The sequence below is a fragment of the Sipha flava genome, unplaced genomic scaffold (assembly GCF_003268045.1).
Source record: "Sipha flava isolate LNK unplaced genomic scaffold, YSA_version1 121_pilon_pilon, whole genome shotgun sequence".
Lineage (NCBI taxonomy): Eukaryota > Metazoa > Arthropoda > Insecta > Hemiptera > Aphididae > Sipha > Sipha flava.
The window spans coordinates 2,098,019-2,120,309 of record NW_020271747.1 but is presented as its reverse complement, the minus strand read 5'-3'; the positions used below and the strand labels follow the sequence as shown (position 1 = coordinate 2,120,309).

General features: G+C 26.4%; 2 protein-coding genes across 3 annotated transcripts; both read right to left on the bottom strand.

Annotated features, from left to right (window-relative positions):
- Window positions 1–1,649: 1,649 nt before the first annotated feature.
- Window positions 1,650–15,190, bottom strand: LOC112693989 (oxysterol-binding protein-related protein 6-like). Of its 2 annotated transcripts, none has more exons than XM_025569283.1 (11): window positions 14,903–15,190; window positions 14,738–14,825; window positions 14,441–14,583; window positions 14,201–14,368; window positions 11,913–12,039; window positions 4,727–4,887; window positions 4,468–4,647; window positions 4,295–4,406; window positions 4,035–4,228; window positions 3,736–3,976; window positions 1,650–2,084 (listed from the first exon to the last, which is right to left on the bottom strand). In XM_025569283.1, the coding sequence occupies exons 1-11, from the start codon at window positions 15,011–15,013 to the stop codon at window positions 2,065–2,067; spliced, it is 1,545 nt and encodes a 514-aa protein (XP_025425068.1). In that variant the 5' UTR covers window positions 15,014–15,190; the 3' UTR covers window positions 1,650–2,064. The 2 variants fall into 2 exon arrangements, with proteins under 2 accessions (XP_025425068.1, XP_025425067.1); XM_025569282.1 differs by lacking the exon at window positions 1,650–2,084 and adding an exon at window positions 2,249–2,541.
- Window positions 15,191–15,502: 312 nt separating this feature from the next.
- LOC112693988 (probable ATP-dependent RNA helicase DDX27) lies at window positions 15,503–18,973 on the bottom strand. Its single transcript, XM_025569281.1, has 13 exons — window positions 18,768–18,973; window positions 18,514–18,696; window positions 18,368–18,452; window positions 17,945–18,302; window positions 17,767–17,890; window positions 17,382–17,707; window positions 17,114–17,258; window positions 16,925–17,059; window positions 16,494–16,671; window positions 16,203–16,421; window positions 15,932–16,132; window positions 15,756–15,864; window positions 15,503–15,637 (listed from the first exon to the last, which is right to left on the bottom strand). The coding sequence occupies exons 1-13, from the start codon at window positions 18,855–18,857 to the stop codon at window positions 15,511–15,513; spliced, it is 2,280 nt and encodes a 759-aa protein (XP_025425066.1). The 5' UTR covers window positions 18,858–18,973; the 3' UTR covers window positions 15,503–15,510.
- Between the last annotated feature and the right edge of the window lie 3,318 nt (window positions 18,974–22,291).

Genomic DNA, 22,291 nt, shown 5'->3' with positions numbered 1-22,291 from the left:
CCCCCCCCTCCATTTAAAAATCCAGGCCACGCCACTGCTTGTATTGTATACATCAATTTACAAACCACGGGAAACTTTTAAATAACTAATAATTTTTTTAATTTAATTATTAGTAATAAATTTTTAGGTCAGATAATTTATTTTTTGTTCCTGAGATTTTGGGGAGGGGGGAGTTAACTCCCCCTGTGTTCGCCCTGTCGGGTACACAGTTTGAATCAATTTTATTATAGTAAGAACTGAATTACAGAAACTTTCAATATTTAATTAATCATTCATTGAAATTCGTCATTGCCTATTAAAAGAAAATCTTTGGTAAAATTTATATTATCTTGGCCAGTACATAACACTCTAATATTAGTTTTAAGTTCTAATATTTTTATATATGACCATAGTATGATCTTTTCAAAGACGCGTTGACTTCATCAGTTCTTGTCCCTCTAGCAATCACAGGTAAGATTTGATGGAAGTCTCCAGAGAACAACACTGTGCAGCCACCCATAGGACTATTATTATGACATAAGTCTCGCTCGCATCGTTCTATCTAAAGCTTCAATTGAAGATTTTTGGGACATAGAAGCTTCGTCCCAAAAAATTAGACTACATTTCTGTATTTAAAAATAATATTTTGCCTTCACTATTGTTAATAGACAACATTACTAAATCATACAATTCTTTGTTCACAGTTTAAATGATTTTCATTTTGAATGGACAGTAATAATAATTGGTGTTTATCATAATTTTTCTCTCTTAAACACTCAATATTAATTGTTGTCCTATTTATGTTTATCAGTAAAAGAAAACCAAAATGTACAACAGATTTGCCCGATAAAACTTCCTCTTCTTTGTTTAATCCAAATAAAACTTCATCAAATATACTTTGATCAAAACTAATATCATTTGAAGACAGTTCCTGTCGTTTCCGATGATATTGTCAGCCATACTTTCGCGATAATTTTGCCAAAGCATCAAAGGATCAGTAATTTGACAAAACTTTAGCATAATAACAAATAAACATTAATAACAGGTCACCAGTGGATGCTTCGCACTGTTTCATACTATTTCTAATATTAAATTTTGTTATTGTGTTCTACAGCAACGATTCTCAAACTGGAGGTCGTGAACCCCCTTAGGGTTCACCAGCAATATTTTTAGGGCCGCTAATATATAAAATAACTATTAAGGTTTTTTGTAAATATCATCATCATCATATCATAATGATTGTTTAGAATTACAACTGATAAAAGGATTGATAACAACTTTATATAAATCATATTAATTTATCACTACTTTTTAATGTTATCATAGTAAAAAGGTTGCTCAAAATTTTGGTGACATAGGGATCACAGCTTCAAAAAGATTAAAAACCGCTGTCTTAGGGCACAGTTATACATATATTATAAAAATTTAAAAAAAAAATGTAAGTAGGTAATAAATAAAAATATTTTTATTCAGAAATAGTTTTGCATAATTAAAAAAATATAGTTAATGTTTACAAATTATTAGTATTACAATGAATAATTTTATTTTGATTTTTACATTGCGATAATTTTTATATTAATAAATATTAATTTTCCAAGCAACTATACATTTAATTATATTTATAATCAAATAATGAAGTATTTTAAAGATTATTAAAACATTATAGTACATGACAGTGGCGTACATACGGGGGGGGGGGATAAATCCCCCCAAACATTTTGGGAAGAATTATATAGTTTCTTATGAGATGTATATTTTTGGTCAATACAATTGTACATTATCTTATGGGGGTACCTATACGTATTTGAGTATTTCCAAGAAAATATTGTAGATAGTGACGGTGTAATTATTACGATTATCTTCTAATTCCTATTTTAATATGTAATCGTCATAAACCTCATACTAAGTTCAAAGTCAATGGTAACCATTATCGTATTACTACGGCACTGTTTGTGCTATAGTAAGTATTTATAATATGATATGTTTACACTCGAACGCTTTTTCGTCCGTTTGATACATCATAGCGCACCACAAGTTGAATAAAAAAAAAACTTGAAATGGCGCATGCTCTTTTGAATTCAACGGCTACATTTTCGTGATGCACGCTACAACACAAAGTTTTCCGCGCTCAATGGGAATCCGTTCAACACGCCGTGCTTTTTATATTGCATTTTAATGCGGTAACTAAATACCATATCGTTATTAACAACTTAATTAATATTATTTATATTATTTATTTATTTATATTAAATTAATTTTAGATGGAACAACCTCTTTAAAATGAGTCTTTTGTCTCACTGTTTCCGATTCAACTATATTTAATATTGAATAAAAATTGCTCTGGATATTCGTGTAAAATATTTAAATAAAATATCTCGTGTAATTGCAAATTATCTGTAATTCCAAGTTTTTAAATAATTAATGACCTGCAAAGAACGCTTATTCCTAGGTTTTTTATTTGCACTTGCAATAATTAAGTAAGCCGCATTAACACCGAGAAGTACATGTGAATCCGACAAGTTTTTTGTTAATAATCTGGAAGACGACCGATTTGTGACGTCCCTAGTGAGAACAGAAAAAAGCATGCATCATTGCATTTAATAAAGACAATGTCTTGTGTTAAATGAGAATGGAATTGAATGTTGAAACACAAGTCGAATTGAAAATTAAAGTAGTAAGCGCATGAGTGTAAACATACTTAGGTATATATCACCCATCAAACAAGTGATGAATGAAACTAGTACGCTTTATTTCATTTTCTTTATTCATAAATATAATAAAAATAATAACGAAAAAAATGAATAATATATTTAAGATTACGATTTGTCATATTTTCTTCAGAACCACCAAATTGTTTGTTTAAAAATTAACTCCTCCCCAAAAAAAAAAAAAAAAAAATGCAGGTCCAAATACACCACTAGTATATGACAAAAAAAAAAAGGTCAAAATAATGAGTTAGCTTTTTTTGATTTTATATTTTTAATCGAACAATATTAACAAACGTCGTCTGCAAGTCAAAAATGGACAGACGTGTTTTTTAGAAATACTTAGGAAAAATGTAAAAAACTTTACATTTACTAATTGAAGGTTGCTCTTTAAGATCTTGAAGTTTGTTTTACGATTTATTAATAATTATATTTTTCATAACATTGTAAAAGTGATGAAATTTCAAAAAAATCCATTTTCGAAATTTCGGTAGTGCCATAAAAGACCTAGTGTACAAACGAAGGATTAATTCATAGAAAAACATATTTTAATCAATATTGATTGTATCAATTAATAAGTATAAAAAAACTTGTTAAAAACCAATTAATTATTTGAAAAAATAAAAAAGTTGTCTAGTGAATGAAACACCATAATTTAGTGGGTGATCGTTAATGGGAACAGCATTTATTTTGCAAATAATTATTCAGTTAATCATTCTGAAATTTTTCAAGAACATGGCTACAATTATGACCAATATTTTTTTAATTATTCAAATTTCAAACTGAATGTGAAATGAGAAGTAATTAAAATATTGATATTCTTGCTCAATGAAAAATCTATAAAACCAATATTATCAATATTAATCTATCTATAAATATGATACCCATCTATATTATGTATACATGGTAGATGTACCAAGTTATACATAATCTTAAACTATAATAAGAAATTCAATAATAATTACATTTTTACTTAGTGATAGATATTTTACAGTAGTATAACTATAACCAAAGTAATTTTAATACATAAGATATTATATAAAATACTTACGTTCTTGAGGATTATTATACTCGGATGTAGCACCATCACTATTTTCTGAAGAAATTGATCCATCTTCAGATGAAAGAGATCCACCTTCAGAAGATGTATCTGAAGTTTGAGCAACTACTTCACCAGAAACTAATTCATTTGTTACAGTTTCATTTATTTTACCACCTTGATATTCTTCAGCATCAAAAAATACTTCTGATCCACTTACACCAGAACTATATGATAAAGATGAACTTAAAACCTAAAAATAATAAATAGTAATTATAAAATTTTGTTTAAATATAGTATATGATTCCTACAGGATCCGGAAAATTTGATGTGTCAGAAGTAACATGAATATTATTTAATTTAGCACGAAGTTCACTGTTTTGTTGAATTGCTTTATTTAAAGCTACTCGATAATTGGATAATTTATCATCATTACTTTCTCCAACAAGTATATGATTCCGTTCTTCATTAATTGTTTCCATTATAAACTTGAAACTGTTCTGAACTAAAAATGAATAAGAATATTGCATAGTTATAAGCTTTTAAATATATATTAATAATTTAATCTCACTATCTTTAGCTAGAATAACAAAATCCGTATAAAGTTGCAGATCACTAGCTGATGGATTAACAGTTAATGATGGATTGCTATTGGATAAATTCTGAGTAGTTATTCCAGTTGGCTATTATGAAAAAAAATTAAATCAATACCTAAAAGTATGATTAAATAGATTATTTATTTACAAAACTAGATGAATCTGTAACATCGACAAATGTTTTATTTGTTGATTGACTGGTTGATTGGTTCATATCAATACCCCATCCAGCAATTGTACCACCCCAACTACCGCCACCACTTTTTTTTTTACGTAAACGGAACCTAGTACTCTTTTTTGTAACAGGAATTCCATCCATTGCACCAACCTATAATAATATAATACAAACTTAATTATTAATATACAAAAATAAAGTAATTATAAAATATTATTTAACAAATATTTACATCATTATCAACTGATTCTAATTGATCAAGTATACGATTTAATGATTTTAAATTTTGTTCAACTTGTTTAAGTTCTGAAGTTGCTGGATCCAATTGTGAACACCAACCATTTAAACGTGAATTTAGGGTACAATTTTTAATGGATTCAACAGGAGACATTACTGTAAAACATTAAAATATTTATACTTGGTATATTATGAAATATAAAGTAATATAAATATTTCACAGAAGTCTATTAAGAAAACTTTTGTAATTTTGTTTATAGCTAAATTTAAAAAAAAATAGTCTAATATTTTTGCCATAACATAAAAAAAAATAATTAAACATAGCTATATAATCACAATATTTATAAACAATAAAGCTTATGAGAAATATGGTTGATTATATAAATTAACTTAATCACTAATTGGGATTCTATATAACTGTATATAGGTATTATAATATAGTCTCTATGGACAGAAATATATTATTTATACATAATACGAAACTAAATCATTTGAAAAGTAAAAATATTCTTGAACTTTTAATTTAATAATTATTTATAAATATAATTTATTACAATATAAAAATCATCCCACATTTAATAATTTAAAATATTCTTAATTTCTAATCATAATTCATATTTAAACAATAAATAATGATCCAGGCTTCTAGAAAATACAGATAATTAGGAAAAATTAAATTCTAAAAGTAAAGTAATATTTTTAGTAATTTAAAAATATAACTATCTTTAAATTTCAAATTAGCTTAATTAATATATTTTGCCTAAAAAGTAAGTTTGACCTTGAACAATGAAATGTCATAATGATACATAAGGAATTTTTTTTTAATTTAGAATTTTCAGTAATCACCATGATCGTTCAACAATTAAAACATTAAATTTGAATAGTTAATATCTAAATACATTAAGTAAAAAGTAAATTAAATTAAAAATAATGGTGAGACAGTAAAAACGATAAATAATATTAGATGAAAATATCAAATGCAATGAGTATATAAAATAACCAAAATAATTAGGGAAAGTTAATGCCTCAATTATTTGTTTATCAATGTGGCAGAAATAAATGAGTTTATAATCAGAGAGGAATTTCTAAAGAACTACATTTAAATTAGAATTTTGTGGATTAATGTTCAGTTTAGGACCAGAAGTAACAGTAGCATATGAAAGGATTGACTGAGAAGTGTCTTTGGGGTAACACTCGGAAATTACATTTTTAGACTAAGAGGTATAATTGTGAGATTTTATTGACTTGAATTCGACAGAATTCAGAATGGATCGTTAGAACCGCCACCCCCTGAAGCTGGCAGTATGAGCCTCGTCACATTTGACGCATTGAGATGGAAGATAATAGTAATTTTGTATGTGATTATAATCTTGACAATTAAAATGTTGCGGCAGATCGTATGTAGTTTTTTTATTACTACTTTCGTATTCAGTAAAGAAGTGATGCTAAGATTTGGTTGTTTTTATCATTGCATTCAAAGTTAACAAAAAATATTGGAAGGGAACGATTTTTTTTACCATATGGACTTACTTAACTCACTTTTACACATAGTGAATGTGTCCTGCAAATGTGACAAAAATTTCAGTATCAAGAGTAGAATGATGCAGGTTTTTGATAATGATCCTAAAAGGACGCACAGAACAAGAACGAAAAGTATGAAAATTGACGTTAATTTTCATCAAATACTCAGCTATTGCATTGAAGTTATTATGGTTATTGGGCCAGACAAAAGATGTGAGTAAGTAAACTTACATGTGAGCCAGTTGGGGATGGTCATCTAAATTAATACTTTCTTGAATGCGGAGTTTACGATATTACTTATGTAAATAGGCAAAGCAACAGGCTCAACCTACTCCATGCAGTGAGGTGAATGTACAACGGTGTCATCATTAGTTTCAATTAAGGAGAGTTAAATCATTAGATGAGCAGGGCCGGATTTACACTTTTAGGAGCCCAGGGTAAACAATAATTAAAGGCCCATGCTTTATATTACAACCAGTTTATATTATATTCAACAAGTCTTTAAACATATGTGGAAAATAAATTTAATTTAATACATTTTAATAATGATAGTCTTTTAAATTAAAAATCAACTAAAACAAACACTAATATTAGGGCTTTTGCATGAAACACTACTGTACAATAACAGTGTTTAATCTATCAGTGGTCAAGAGTTTTTTGTTTTCCATTTAAATTTTTAATTTCAAGTACAAACAAAAATTGTATTAGGAAACTTATAACAGAAGTGAATGAAAATTAATGTTATGTTGTTAATCCCTTTACAGTGGCGCAATTATCGGGAGTGTTGGGTGTGCAATTCACAGGGGCTCCCGGTCTTGAGAGGCCCCTAATTAAAAATCTCATATACGATATTCCTACTATATTCTTTAACAAATAAATATATATTATATCATTTGTTTTAATATAATAAATAATAATATTTTTATTCTTTTGAATTTAGATTACGAGTACACATATAAGAATCTCGTGTACCGTAATGCAGTATATAGGTACTGAAATGCCCGAATGCGGGTATAGAGTATAGACTAGCTGTAATTGAAACTTCTTTTAATGTTATACATAATATTATGCTGGTATGTGAAGTGTGTAAGTCTTGACTCGTAACAATCTGTCTGATGATAATAAAATATAAAACCTATCTATTTATAGAATTCTCATAATGATGATAATAATATTAGAAACAAGATAGATAATATATTATATCGATCGTATTTTGTTGAAAGGGCGTATACCACATAATTGAAATTGTTCAGGAGGAACAAAATAGTGTTTTTAAAAATGATACCGCTAAGGTCGGTTGATTTTGGATATACTTTTATATAGTAGGCATGTTGATAATTTGATAACAATTATCATTCAAATGCTTAGTTTATTCGATAAAACCACTAGCAATTCCTGTAGTATACGCCCTTTTAAAATTCTCCATTAAAATATATATATTTATTCTTTAGGGCGTTTGGATAACTTATATCCGCTATATAGAGAATAATTCTTAATATTTTTAACCGCCTCAATATTACAAATTATGCGCCTATTTTTTCTGAAAATTTTGATACCAAAAACTCATTTTTCAATTTTTTGTGGTATACGCCCTTTCAACAAAATGCCATCGATATTATTGAATTAGTTTATTACTTATTGGTATATACTGCCTACAAGTATTGTTTTATGTTTATTAAAACATTTAAAATTTAAAAATCGTCATTTATTTCTTTAAATTTAAATTTCATGTTTTTTATAAGTAAAAACACTAAAAAACTAAATGTCTTCAAGGTAATATTTGAATAGGGCTTCATAAACGAAAACAAAAATTAGAAAAAGATGAAGAACTTAAAAAATTGAAGGGCTCATTAGATTATTTTATAAGACGCAATATTATCTGATTCAAAAACATTGAATGATAGTTGAAATGCTGAATCTATCAATAATGGTATATTTTAAATAATAATAATATTAAATATTTTAATTTGTTACAATCAATGTAAAAGCGCTATGTAGCCATACTATATGACATTACTTGTTGAAACATTTTTCTGTAAACAAAAATTTCTGTTTTTTGATTTTAATTTTAAAATAAAGTAATAAAATATAATAATTAAGCATTATTTAAAATTGTATTTTATGTATAGAATGTATGGATAGTTGTAATGTTGATGACAGTAAAGATAGTAACAATACAAATTGTGAATCTGAATTTATTGAATCTGTTGTTGATATTGACACAGTTAATGTTACTGATATTGAAAAAAAATAGCTCATACAAGTGCCCTTGGTAAATATAATTTAAATTATTAAATTATTTAATATATCATTTTAATTTTTGATTTTTGATTTTTAATAGAATTGAATTTAAAGAATGAATATCCAATTGATAGAGTTAATTTTAATGAAAATATCAATGATAGTTATACTAAAAGATCTATTTTGGCTTATGGACCCTGTCGACCAAATATAGTTTTTCCTAGTAGTACTCATGAAGATGGTAATAACTATAAATTCTCATCTTGAGATAACTTTAAAATCTGGTGTAAAAGTTCAAAGATTTTGTTTGTGTTACTCGGAATGAATGTAGCCTATTGTGAAACATGTTGATTATTTGCCAACCGACAGTATTCATATTATAATACTGCATGGATTAATGAAGTTAAAGACTGGAGACATTTAACATTTAAAATTGATAAACATGAGAAATCTATTCAACATATTGATGCTGGGAAGATTCGTTATAACTGGGAAAAAAATTATACTATAGACAAAGTTACAGAAAAACAATATTCAGATGAAGCTACCGATTGGAGAGAAGTCCTAACACGAATAATTTAAGTGATTTTATCATTAACAGTTGGGAACACAGCACTCGGAGGACATGAGCACAAAAATAATGATGAATTAATTACAAGTGAAGGTAAATAATTTAAATTATATTGGTCATCATGACATAAATGTGAAACATATAATAAATAATTTAATTATAATATTAATGTAAAAATATTGCAATTATATATATTGTAAAAAATTGATAGGTAGATAGGTATATAAGATAATATTTTTTATTTTATTATTACAGGTAATTTCATGAGGACTATAAAGCTTTTATCAGAGTTTGACTCTATAATAAACAATTTGTTAAATTATGAAAAAAAAAAAATTAAGTACCTCGTTGGAAAGAGCAAAATGAAATAATTGAATTATTAGTTACAAGCACACAGAGATTACTATGTAAAGAAATATAAAATGCCCAGGGTTTTTCAATTATCATGGATTCTACACAAGACATTAATAAAATTGACCAAGTTAGTGGAGTGATAAGATAAATTGTGATAAAAAAGATAAAAAGACAAAAAAGTGTTAAATTATGAATTGAGAACATTAAAAATTGAAGAGTCATTTATGGGTTTTTTGCAATTGATCAACATGGGGCAGAAAATTATGAAAAATTATTAATTGATGTTTTATTGAAATTGGAATTGGATGTCAAAAAGTGTAAAGGACAAGAATGTGATGGAGCAGCTGTAATGAGTGGCATATATTCTGGAGTACAAAAAAGAATTAGAGATATAGTTTCAAATGCATTTTATGTTCACTCTTGCTCACATAACCTGAATTTAGTTATATCAGATGCGATTAAAACTTCTGAAAAAGCTTTACATTTCTTTAATACAGTTCAAGCAATATTTTTATTTTTTAGTTCCAGTGCCCCCAGATGGTCAACTCTTGCATTTGGAGAAGATGTATCTAGCAAAATTAAACAAAAAGTATTGAAAAAAGTATGCCCAACTCGTTGGGAATCTTGGCATGAGTCATTATATGCGTTGAAAATAAGATTTAAAGATGTTTTGAATTCCTTAGCAAATAGTCATTAACTAGTCAAAAAATAGATGAGAGGTTTGCTAGTATGTTTAAAAAAAAAAAAAAAAAACAGAGTCAATGGAGTTTGTTTTTTTGTTGTGCCTTTGGGAAAATATTTTAAAACCACTACACAGCATATCAAAATTAATGCAAAAAAAAAAATTACAAATTTATTTAATGATTTTAAAAATTTAGGAGAGGCTACTAATTTTATTGCAAGATTAAGATGTGATAATGAAAATGTATTATTAACAACCAAAAATCTAAGCAAAAGTTGGGACATACCAACAAATTATTAAACAGTACAAACAAGATTTGCAATTAAACATTTTGATGAGATTAATGGAGATCGCTGACTAAATATTACAGAAGAAAATTTAAAAATTAAAATATTTTTACCAATTATAGATACAGTATTATTTCAACTAAATTCAAGATTTGATGGCTTAAAAAAAGTTAGTTACTTTCTATTTTCTATATCCATCTATATTAGTTTCAAGTAAAGACGAAGAAATAGTCAAAGCTTCTTATGATTTTGTACAATTATATCAGGATGATATAAGTCCAGACTTTACTCGTCAATTACTTTCCATAAAAGAATTGTTAACAAACATTTTAGAAATAAAAGATATAAAGGATCTTGCCATATTTATTTTAGAAAATGATTTTAGCACTACTTAAAGTGATGTCTTAAGCGCATGTCTTATTTATTTAACCTTACCTGTAACAGTTGCTTCAGCAGAGAGATCCTTCTCAAAATTAAAAACTAATAAAAAAATTATCTGCGAAACTCAATTGGCCAAGATCGTCTCTCTAACATCAGTAAATTAAACATCGAAAAAGACAAGACAGATGAATTGGATATAAACAAAACAATTAATGATTTTGTTATTATAAAAACCAGAAAATTTAATTTTTATGTTTGATGTTATACATATATATATAAAAAAAACTTAACTAATATTAAATACATTAATTACAATAAATTATATTAACCATGACATACAAGAAAACTATATTTTCTAAAAATATATTAAAAGGTAACAACATATGACTGTTTTTCATTTTTACTATTAGGTAAGGGCCCCTTATTATCAAGTTGCGCCACTGTTAATTTAATATATTTTTATGATGAATGTGAATGATTATAATTCATCAATGAAATATTTTTGAAGATATTAATCCACAATAATGTTGATAATGTAAATCTGACTAAGTTTTACAACAAATTAAATAAATCAATTCAATTACATACCTATTTATAAGTTTTAAAATAACTTTGATGGTTAAATTATAAATTTTTTTAAAAAAAAAAGAAAAAGGTTATATAAAGTAATGTAAAGTAGTCATACTATTTTAATCAATTATATTTAATTACACATTTTTAGAAGGTGACACATTGATAATAATTATATAATTGTAAAAATGCCAGTAATATCACTATTTTCAAAAATATTATTCAAATATTCTTAGAAACAGAAAAATATATGGCTAAGAATTATAAGCTACAGTGACTAATCTCATGAAGAGGAGAAATAGAATTGTTGGATATTATTTGTTTAGATGATATAGGCGTGTGAGACCAACTTTTAATGGAACGAACTATAATTTTATTTCAGTTGAAAACAAAACAACGGATAATACAATTTACTTAATTAAAATACAGATAACAGAGCGACCGCAAAGACATTCATAGTGAACGTTTTTGTCAGAAAAATTAAAAATATAAAAATTGTCTTTTACGATAATCATGAGTAATGTATGTTTAAACTTATGCAGACTAAATTGAAAGAATTTTATATTATACTTACAAGATGTTTTTTTTTGTAAAGGCGATTGCGTTTGTTTTGTCTGACCAAAAGTTAAGACATGTTGTCTATATAGGCGATGCTGTTTTATTTCTTTCACCCACTCGGTAAAAGCTTCAAATGTTTTCGCCTGTAATATAAATACTTTAGTATAGAAAAGTTAAAAATAATATACATGTGTTTCTTTTAATTTCAAACATAACTATGGTTTAGTCATAAATTAATATTTTATAATTATGAATAATATTTATATTGGAAATCATTTTTCTTAAATCAGTTAAAATAAGTCGCTATGATGGCATAGCTAGGAATTCTTAGCGATTCAACCATTTCTCTCCCCACTCATATGCGATTAAAAAAAATTGATTTTAAAAATAATTTTTATATTGAAGCTTTATTTATTTTACCTACCCTTAAAAAAGAGCCAACTAGAGTTAAAAGTTTTATCAACTCTAAAATAAATACTAATTTATAGAACTTACTTTTAGTGAAATAAGAAAAATATTTGATCTAAAATGACAAATAAGTAATGAAAAAAATAACATAAAATTTCATATTAATGTATTTAATTTGGGAGCATCCAAGTATAAAACAGTATTTTTTTAGCATTTTTGATCCTCCATTCTTCTATTTCTTTATTTCTATTCATTTTATATCAGACAGTGACTCTTCTCTTTCTCTTATCTTACATCAATGTTTTTTATAGATATCTCCCAAATTATTTTATCCGTCACCAGTGTGCCGCATCATTGTTAATACAATTAATTAATTAAATTATTTAAATAAAAATAATAATCAGAAAAATAAGATATCAAGTCTTTGATGCTATCAATAGTTTATTAACTATTGATTTTTTGGAAAGTTAATTTGAATTTTGATAGATACGATGGTGACATTAGATTTGAGATTTAGCCTCTTCCTCTTCATGTACTATCAGATATATCAAAACCTATCCCTGTGTCTGGTAACGTAACACTTGAATGCTCTCTATAATTCTAATAAGAAGTCATAAAAGTAAATATAAAATAAATTTATATGGTTATTCAAAATTTAAAACTAATCAAAGATAAAATTACTATTTATATTTAAAAAAAAATATATTCATTTTGTTATGTTTATTATAGTTAATTACTCTAAAATAAATAAATTTAGAATAACAAAAGCCATAATAGGTACTAATAATAAATACAATAATAAATGTTTACGATAAATAAAAAAATTATTTATAATTGATTTAATTATTTGTTTAAATTCTATATCTTTAATGAAACAGTAATATAATTGAATTTAATTCAATATATAATTAATTGCATATAATTCATTTCAAGGTCCTTGATTATACTTCAAATTGTATAGTTATTTTATTCTAAAGCAATAGTTTAAATTTTAATAATAATATGATTGTTGATACAAAGCATTTTGTAAATAATTAAATTTATTCACAATGAATTTTAAAGAATAATATAAAAAAAATTAAAGAGTCAGCAAATGGTGACATAAATATATATTTATATATAATTTAAAATGGTTTGAATTCTACATCATAAAAAAAGTTTTTAATAATGTATATATTTTAATTTAATATATGGGTGAAAACAAAATGTTTTTTAAATTAAATTAGATACATAATATAATATGAAAAAAATATTCTTTGAAATTAATGATTAAAAAGGGTTATATATTTTAAATCAATTCTTTTTATAAAAAGTTTCATAAAAATAATTTATCATTTTATATTCAAAATAAATATTTTTTGTACTAGTACTTATGTTTCAAATAATTTACAAAAATGTATTATTTTTACAAGAAACAAGAAATTTAAGTTTCTGGTACAGAAGAGAAAATATTATGAGGAAATTTTAAAAATAGGAAATAAAGGTAAAAACACTACAGATTAAGTATTTTCTATATAAATGTACTGCCTATTATTGATAAAATTTCCAAATGTCCTTTAACTATATTATGTGTATAAATAATTTAAAAAATGCAAATACTTAAATGAATTAATAATTTAAAGTGATTCAATTTATTGGTAAGAAGTATTTTTTAACATATGCTGAAAATTCAAGTAAAATACTGAGTAAAACAAATAATAAATCTGAAGTTTATTTTTAATTTAGAAACTTATTTAATAAATATTAAAAATGTTTAAGATATTAAAAGCTTAAAGAGGAGATTTAATAAGATAATATATTATTATCATCATATATTATGTATTAATTGTAATTATCATCTTATCATAAAATACATGTATATAATACTATAAAATACTACCTGAATAAAATACATACTTTTAAATGATAAATAAATTCTTCAGCATCAATGTCTAATCGTTTTCGTTGGTATTTAGTAGATATAACTGATAATCCAATATCAACTTGACCATGGATTTTGCCTCTTGACATATCTAATGGATTTTTTCCATATTTTAAAATTCCTTTGTCTAATACAAAATAACGCTATAAATGATTAATTATGGTTATTAGATACGATTAAATATCAAAATTATAAATTATATTAAACTTTCAAACCTTATGCCATCCTTTAAGGGGCCATTTTCGTTTTTTATGCAAATAACCTCTAAAGAGTTCTGGTTTTTTATCATATCTTTGTCCATCTTTTAGGCCTTCAACTATCTCCCATTCCGTGCCTCGACGAATTACTTTTTTTGAACCTTTTTTGGAATTTAAATTAATAATGTACATACTTAAACTAAATATTTTTTAAAATAAAGTATTTTTGCCACTGAATAATGTAAATTATTAATATATTGGCTTTTAAAAATGTAACATTATACTATTGTACTAATTGTGCAAAAATTGAATTACCTAGTTCTCGTTCAAGTTTTCTTTTTTGATATACAAATCCATCTTCTTTAGATTCGACTGAAGGTGTATTACTGTCTACACTAGCATCCTACATAAGTAATAAAATAATTTTATTAATTATAATTAATTAATAAAGTTGTTATTTAATTATTAATGATAAATTACTGAATCTGAGTTAGCTACAACTGTTCTCCTTTTAAAACTTAATTGAGGAGATTTTCTCTTATCCATGTCACTGCAAGGAGGTACAGCAATGGAGTTAGGACCGCTAGCCATTATTGTATCCCAAACACATTAATTTAATTTACAAACTACAGAATGAGAAGGTTGCTGGTTAACATGATTATACATTTATAATGTTAAAGCCAAGGTTAGTAATTCTGTTTTAAATCATTATTATTATGAATTATAAGTAAAAACTTAAAATGTTATTAGGTGATTTAATACTGTTAAACAAACAGCTGTTATCTTATAAGGAATGATAATATAGAATATAGGTTATACATTTCTATTTAAATGAAAGATTATCACTTGATCATAAGTTCTTATCATATATTGTAAGTAGGAAGCGGAAATGTTTTCCAAATAGTTACTATATTTTATTTTTTTCCAGTGACGTGTTTGAATAACTAAAAACTAGAATTGTCATGTTAGATAAAAAATGTAACATCTCTATAGAAAAACAAAAAAAAAAAAATTATGATCAACAATTTGACAAAATCATTTATTAACGACAAAATACAAATGGTTATTTTTCATTATATATTTTATATTCATCTTCTTTTCCCTCCTTTACCCTGAAAACTTAATTTTTTGGATTGAAATGTTGATTTTCTTTTTTTTCCTTTTTGAATTAAATCACATTTCTTTTTAGCCAACATTCTTTTGGCTTGATTAGCTCTATTTATTGAAAAACATAAAAACAAATTAAGAATAAAGGAGCAACTATAACTTAATAAACTAAGGTTTTTATAGATATTAAATATATTAAAGAATGTATACAAATATATATACTTACTCATATCTGTACTTTTTAACACCAGATTTGCTTACATCCGTAAATTGTGAGTCAAAAACAGAACTTCCTTTCTTTTGTTTACCATTAGCAGACTTAGATGAAAATTTACCTATAAAACCGTACATATTGAATAAAATATGATAACAATACATTAAACATTTTTATACTATACATACCCTGATCAATATCTGACATTGCCTTCATTTTCTTAGGTTTCATTTTATTCTTAGCACTTCTAGCTTGGAAATTAGCTACTCTTTGCATTTTTTTTTGACTTTCTATTTCTTCATCATCATTACCACCTTCACCATCAGTATTTTTCTTTTTCTTTTTAATATTTTTTTCTATTTTAGATGAAAAAGCTTCTCGGGATCGCTCTACAGATAAATTATGATTAATATAATTAAATTAAATATTTTTATTCAAGACACAAGTTAAATTACTCACTTTTAGCTTCTTGTCTCTCTTTTTGAGTCTGGAACCAATCTCTTTTTTTTTCATCTTTTTTCTTTACTAAACTGCCAATACTGGTTTTTGCCATTTTTTCAGTTTTATCAGCAAATTCTTCAGTACGAGTCATTTGTCTTTCTTCATACTCTTCATGCATAATACATTTAACCTCATTTCTAAGAGAATCAACACGTTCTTTATACTTATCTAAAATTTCTAAAAATTTAAAGCCCCTTAATTAGTAAGTATTATAATTATAATATGGTTATAAGTATACACAGTACATACCAATAGGGATAACACGATTTTTTACAGGATTTTTAGCTTTACGGATTACTTCCTTCAGAACTTTGCGGTCTTGTTCACTTGCGATTGAAACAGAAACACCAGATCGACCTGCTCTGGCTGTTCTACCAACTCTATGAATATAATGTTCAACAGTTGGTGGCATAACATAGTTAATAACCTAATTATTTAAAACAAACATTAAAAATAAAAACAAAATTGCTTTGTGGTTGATACTTTTAAAATAAAAACAAAAAATTATTAAATATATTAATACCTTGATAAAAATTATTTTATTATTTTAAAAAGGTCATTATAAATTATAATCTAAACTTAACTTTTCCAAGATTTTTTCTTTTTTTTCTATTGATATAAAAAATATTTAAATAAAATTCTTTGAATACTATGAATATAAATTTTATAAATTAACTTACAGCTTTCACTCCTCGAATATCTAATCCACGAGCTGCAACATCTGTAGCAATTAATATATCAAGTTCTTCATCTTTAAATTTACGCAGTGCTTCTAATCTTTGAGGTTGAGATAAATTTCCATGTAATTCACCAACCTTTATAAATAAAAATTAAGATTATAAATGAATAACAACAATACTGAACTTTACCTTTAAACCAAAAAGTCCAAGTAAGATTTTCACTCTATGAGCATCAGCTTTAGTTCGCACAAATATCATTGTGTGATCTCTAAATGTACGACACACTAAAGCAGCTAAAGTTGCATCTCGATCTTGTTCTTTTCCTTGGCGCAATCTATAAATTAAACAAATTTAACTACATTTAAATGTAAACACCATTTTAACTAAAAAATGTAAATAAACAATAAGCTAATTTCTAATTGAATTTAGTGGCAAATTGAATAATATTTTTAAATACCTTACAAATTCTTGTCTTAAATTAAATGCAACATCTGTATTACTATCAACAAATATTTTAACAGGTTTGCTTAGAGAAACAGATGCAAGATCATTAACAGCATCAGTCATTGTAGCTGAAAACAACATTGTTTGTCTGTTACGAGCACACATATTAATTATTTCTTTCATTTGTTCAGCAAAATTTTCATCTAACATTCTATCAGCTTCATCTAATACTAATACTTCTAAATCTGACAATGAAAATGATGGTGTATTTTGTAAGTGATCTAATAATCTACCAGGGGTAGCTATAACAATATCTGGATTTTTTCGCAGTATAGATTCCTAAAATTTAGAAAATTTAAAAGGAAATTCATTCAATTATTTTAATTGTTAGATCTTACTTGCACTTTAAGTTCTAAGCCACCAACAGAAAGACCAACTTCAACTGTAGTAAACTGTGCTAGTTGTTTAGTAACTTGATAAACTTGTACACCTAATTCTCGAGTTGGCACCAAAACTAAAACTCTAATACAATACACTAAATTAATAACTATATATTTTTGTTATCAAAAAATATACCTAGTGATAGGAGTAAACCCTTTTGGCCTGTATAAAAGTCTTTCTAGAATAGGTAACATATAAGCTGCTGTTTTTCCAGTACCTGTAGCTGCACAACCACAAATATCTCTACCTAATAAAGCTACAGGTATTGCAGCAGCTTGTATAGGCGTCGGATGAACATAGTTTAAGGCACTTATTGCTTTCATTAAAGGTCTTGAAATATTCATTTGATAAAATGTAGCATTTTCTTCAAATGGAGGAGCATCTTCGAAAAATTCTTCAGAGTCTTCAATAGTTATATCATTTTTATTTTCTTCAATTTCCTTTTTTTTTTTATTTTTTTTACCAACCAGTTTCTGTCTATCTTTGATACCATCTGAAAATTTAATCAACCATGTAAATCAAATTCAAATTAAATAAGAATATATGTAAACACATAACCTTTTTTTAGTTCATCTTCGGATAATGAATCACAATCTGATGGTTCATTGTAATCTTCATGTTCCTCAGTAGTGACATCAGGCAACTAAAATTTTTCTTACATTGGACTTTAAACATTTATAACGATAAAACTAATAATTACTCACAAATGATTTCACATATCTACGAGCTTTTTCTATTTTTTCATCAATTCTATTGGTTCCTTTTTTTTTTACATATTTTTGCAAATCATCCCATGTGTCTTGATTATATTCGGATGCCATTGACAAAAACTTAAATTCATCATCGAAATGTGAATCACCCTTAGTCTTATGTTTTTTTGGTTGGTACTAAAAGGTAAAATTAAAAGTCTATATCAATGCTTTAAAGCGATGAAATCAATGAAAATTATTAAAATTACTTCGATTTCAATATCGGAATCCGACGAAACGTCATCCACAGCATCTTGATCGCCAATCGTTTTAATATTATCCCATTTAAGGGTAGTCATTATATAAATAATTTACAAATAACAAAATAACAGTTTTTCAAATAATCGAAAATTGTGTTTGGTGATAAAAAATGTATCATCAGACATGCCAGCTTTGTTGTTATAAATTTCACATGTTACTTAAAAACAACATAACCTCAATAATTTGAATATGAGTTAATAGGATCTTGCGCATAGGTCTATGGGAGCATGTTGACAAATTTTGTTTAACCGTGGTTCTGATCGAATGTCATTACAGCTGATTAACACATGTTAGTTGCTAAATTTTTAACTATTTAAATATTATTGTCATTACTATTGTCATAGAAATATAAAATTATAAAAATAGCTTCCTATACAATATTACAGGCAGGCATGAAGCATAACAGCCGACATGGCGACAATATAAATATATTATACTGGCCCTTAGCAGTGGCGTATTTGAGGGGTGTGATGGGGGCAATCCCCCCCCCCCGAGAATTTTTAGACCAAGACAATTTTTATATAAGTAATGGATATTTTATTGAGAAACAAAAATTATGATTTATTTTATATTATTACTATATTTGAAAACTTTCAAATTTTACACTAATTTAAATAACGTAAAATCCTAAATTTTTCATAACCTTATAATTGTCAATAACAGTAAACGGAAAATTTTTTAAATGTTTAAATTTGTGTAACGTTCAAACGCTTAAATTGAATAACGTTTAAATTATTTATAGCGTTAAACACTCAATTGCTTATAACGTTTATATATCCCATAACGATAAATAATATATATTATTTTGAATGAAGACCCAGTCCATACTTAGTGAAAAATTAGATAAAACACAATTGAAACTTTTAAAACACAGTTAGGTGTTTAAAAAAGAACTACACAAAAGACCATTCTAAGTGGATCCGGCATTAGATTAAAAAAAAAACCACAAATATTAAGGATTCACCTGATATAAATATTACCAAAAATTTTACTTGTAAATTTTGAGCCTGAATTAAAAAAAAATTTGAGTTGCCCCCCCCCCCCACTCCTAGAAGTAAGTCTAAATACGCCCCTGACACTTAGACATTTATTATTTGAAATAATAATTCTCAATTCTGCATTACTTGATATTGATTCATTTCTGAAAAGTACTTTTCTTTTATAGACAAATTAAAATTAGAAGTTCCATTGATATGGTATAAAATGTAAAAATAATCTATCCCAATATCTTAATAGCTCATTATAAATTCGATAAAATTCATCTAATATTTTTCAATGTTGTTCATTTCGTAAACTACAATCCTTTTTTCTTCTTAAAAAGCGATTTAGTAAAAATTATTTTCGTTAAAGTAAATTAAGTCGAACTCTTGAAGACGGTGCTATAATGATGACTGCAGGACAACTAAATATTGCAGACAACGCTCATCGCTAGCTGTTTGATGTACACATTTCATCGCTTACCACGCAACACTTTAGAATGTGCATGCGGCCTTAAGCTATGGTTTCTTAGAAAAGTAGCGGCCATACCTAGCGACCGTCATATGATAGGCGCCCAAGGCCGTAACTGAGGGGAGGTCCAGGGTGTCTGGATTAATTATTAATTATTAATACCAACATAAATATTTTCACTCAAAAATGACTTAAGCTCCAATTAATCATTGAATGCTTTTAGTTTTATATCATTATATATGAAAATATATTAATTTTAATAAAAAAAAGATTAAATCTTTTTCTGTCTAATTTTTAACCAAATATCAAAAGTTAAAATCTAAATTAAATTAAATATACGATATGCATGTTTTGGACCCCTTCCGAAAAAAATGTCTAGATACGTTATTGTAGGCGCCTGTATTGTTTTTCTATAAAGTGCGGTATTGATGGTTAGCGGCCATACATATTCACTACATTATCAAGTATTCACTCGAGTTGTGTGATGTGCGACGGTATAAAATGGACGAACTAGACATTGCATTATTAGCATGGGCGTCCCCAGACATTTTTCTAGGGGGGGGGGGGGGGAAATTAATTTAAAAAATGAATGAAAATTTTTTTATACATTTTATTTATAGTAAATTATTAAATTTCGTCATTATTAAAATTATGAATTAAAACATTACTGACATTTATGTATAATGTACAATTAAAACATCACTCAAAAAATACATTAAGATAAAATAGTACGATTATTATTAACTAGCTGAATTACCCGTCGTTGCCGGGTTTAAGTATATAAATGTATGTAACTGCCAAGATTAAATTTTGTTAAATCTATTGAAATTTAAATTAATTAATATTTCTGAAATAATATTTTATACATATTAATTTAGTTTTTAAGATAATGATTATTATCATAACCTATTCGATAAGTTATAGCTTACAACTACCTGAACCTCTCTACAGTTTGGTATTCTGTTGAATACATATAGCATCTCACTTCTCCGAATATTTTACCTTTTGTCAATAAGTTCATGGTGTTTTTGACTTTTAACCGAAACACTCTTGCAATTATATCATGTCGATCATATGATCTTTGACCGGGAAGTAAGAGCTCTTTTATATCGTCCCAGCGAGGATTACATGTAAAAGTAATAAAAAGGTCAGGACGACCGTAATGTCTAACGTAGGTCATAGCATCTTGTATTCTTTCGTACATGTACCTTGGCCCACCAGTAAAAGTTGACGGGAGTATAACCATTTGGCCTAACTGATTAATTTCTATGTCTCGTCGTCCAATTGCATCTTTTAAATGAATATAACTATCTGCACGCAATTTGGCTTGGTTGTTTTTGATGTAATTTAGTCTTTCAGTTTCAATTTTGGCGTATTCATAATTTAGCCAGATCCGTCCAATGGTTTGAGCTGTGCGTTGATAGCAGTCAATCAGCTTACTGTTTTATATATACAGATGATAATTTTCATAAATAGCCGTCAGCTGTGCGTTGACATATGTTATGGAAACTTAGTAGACCTATTTTTAGAAACTAATTTATCATTTGGAATTTTACCAATTTCTGTGGAAATAATATTATTCCAGGGGGGGGGCAAGTGCTCCGTCTTGCCACCCCCTGGGGACGCCCATGATTATTAGTAAATATTAACAATGAATTCATCGTTTAGAGGAGTGTGTTGTTTAAAAATCGTGTCACAAAAGGTGATAATTTTATTTTAGTACACCATCTGCACTACTACACTAAAAAAATTAGACACTAAAATATATAAATAATTATAAGATGTAAAAATTTTCAGAAAAAAATTGGTATATAATTAGCAGTATGGGTTGATTATGGACTGAACCTCAAAAAAATAACTTAACATCCAAACCATATAATATACACAAATAAACTTAATTTTCACTCGTGGTTTTAAATATACAATTTAAGCTATCAAAATAGAATTGCATTCTGTAGTGAATTAGCTTAAGAAATAAGGTTAGAAATCAAGAAACTCTTTTAAACTAATGATGATTAAACTA

Bases quoted from the DNA above. Each gene is read 5' to 3' on its own strand.
- LOC112693989 (XM_025569282.1), bottom strand. From the start codon at position 15,013: ATGGCTAGCGGTCCTAACTCCATTGCTGTACCTCCTTGCAGTGACATG. The intron at 4,648-4,726 runs GTAAATATTTGT...ATATTATTATAG, and splicing joins TAGAATCAGTTGATAATGAT to GTTGGTGCAATGGATGGAAT. The intron at 4,229-4,294 runs GTGAGATTAAAT...ATTCATTTTTAG, and splicing joins TGTTATTCTAGCTAAAGATA to TTCAGAACAGTTTCAAGTTT.
- LOC112693988 (XM_025569281.1), bottom strand. From the start codon at position 18,857: ATGACTACCCTTAAATGGGATAATATTAAAACGATTGGCGATCAAGAT. The intron at 18,303-18,367 runs GTTATGTGTTTA...TTAAATTTTCAG, and splicing joins CGAAGATGAACTAAAAAAAG to ATGGTATCAAAGATAGACAG. The intron at 17,708-17,766 runs GTAAGATCTAAC...TCTAAATTTTAG, and splicing joins GCTTAGAACTTAAAGTGCAA to GAATCTATACTGCGAAAAAA.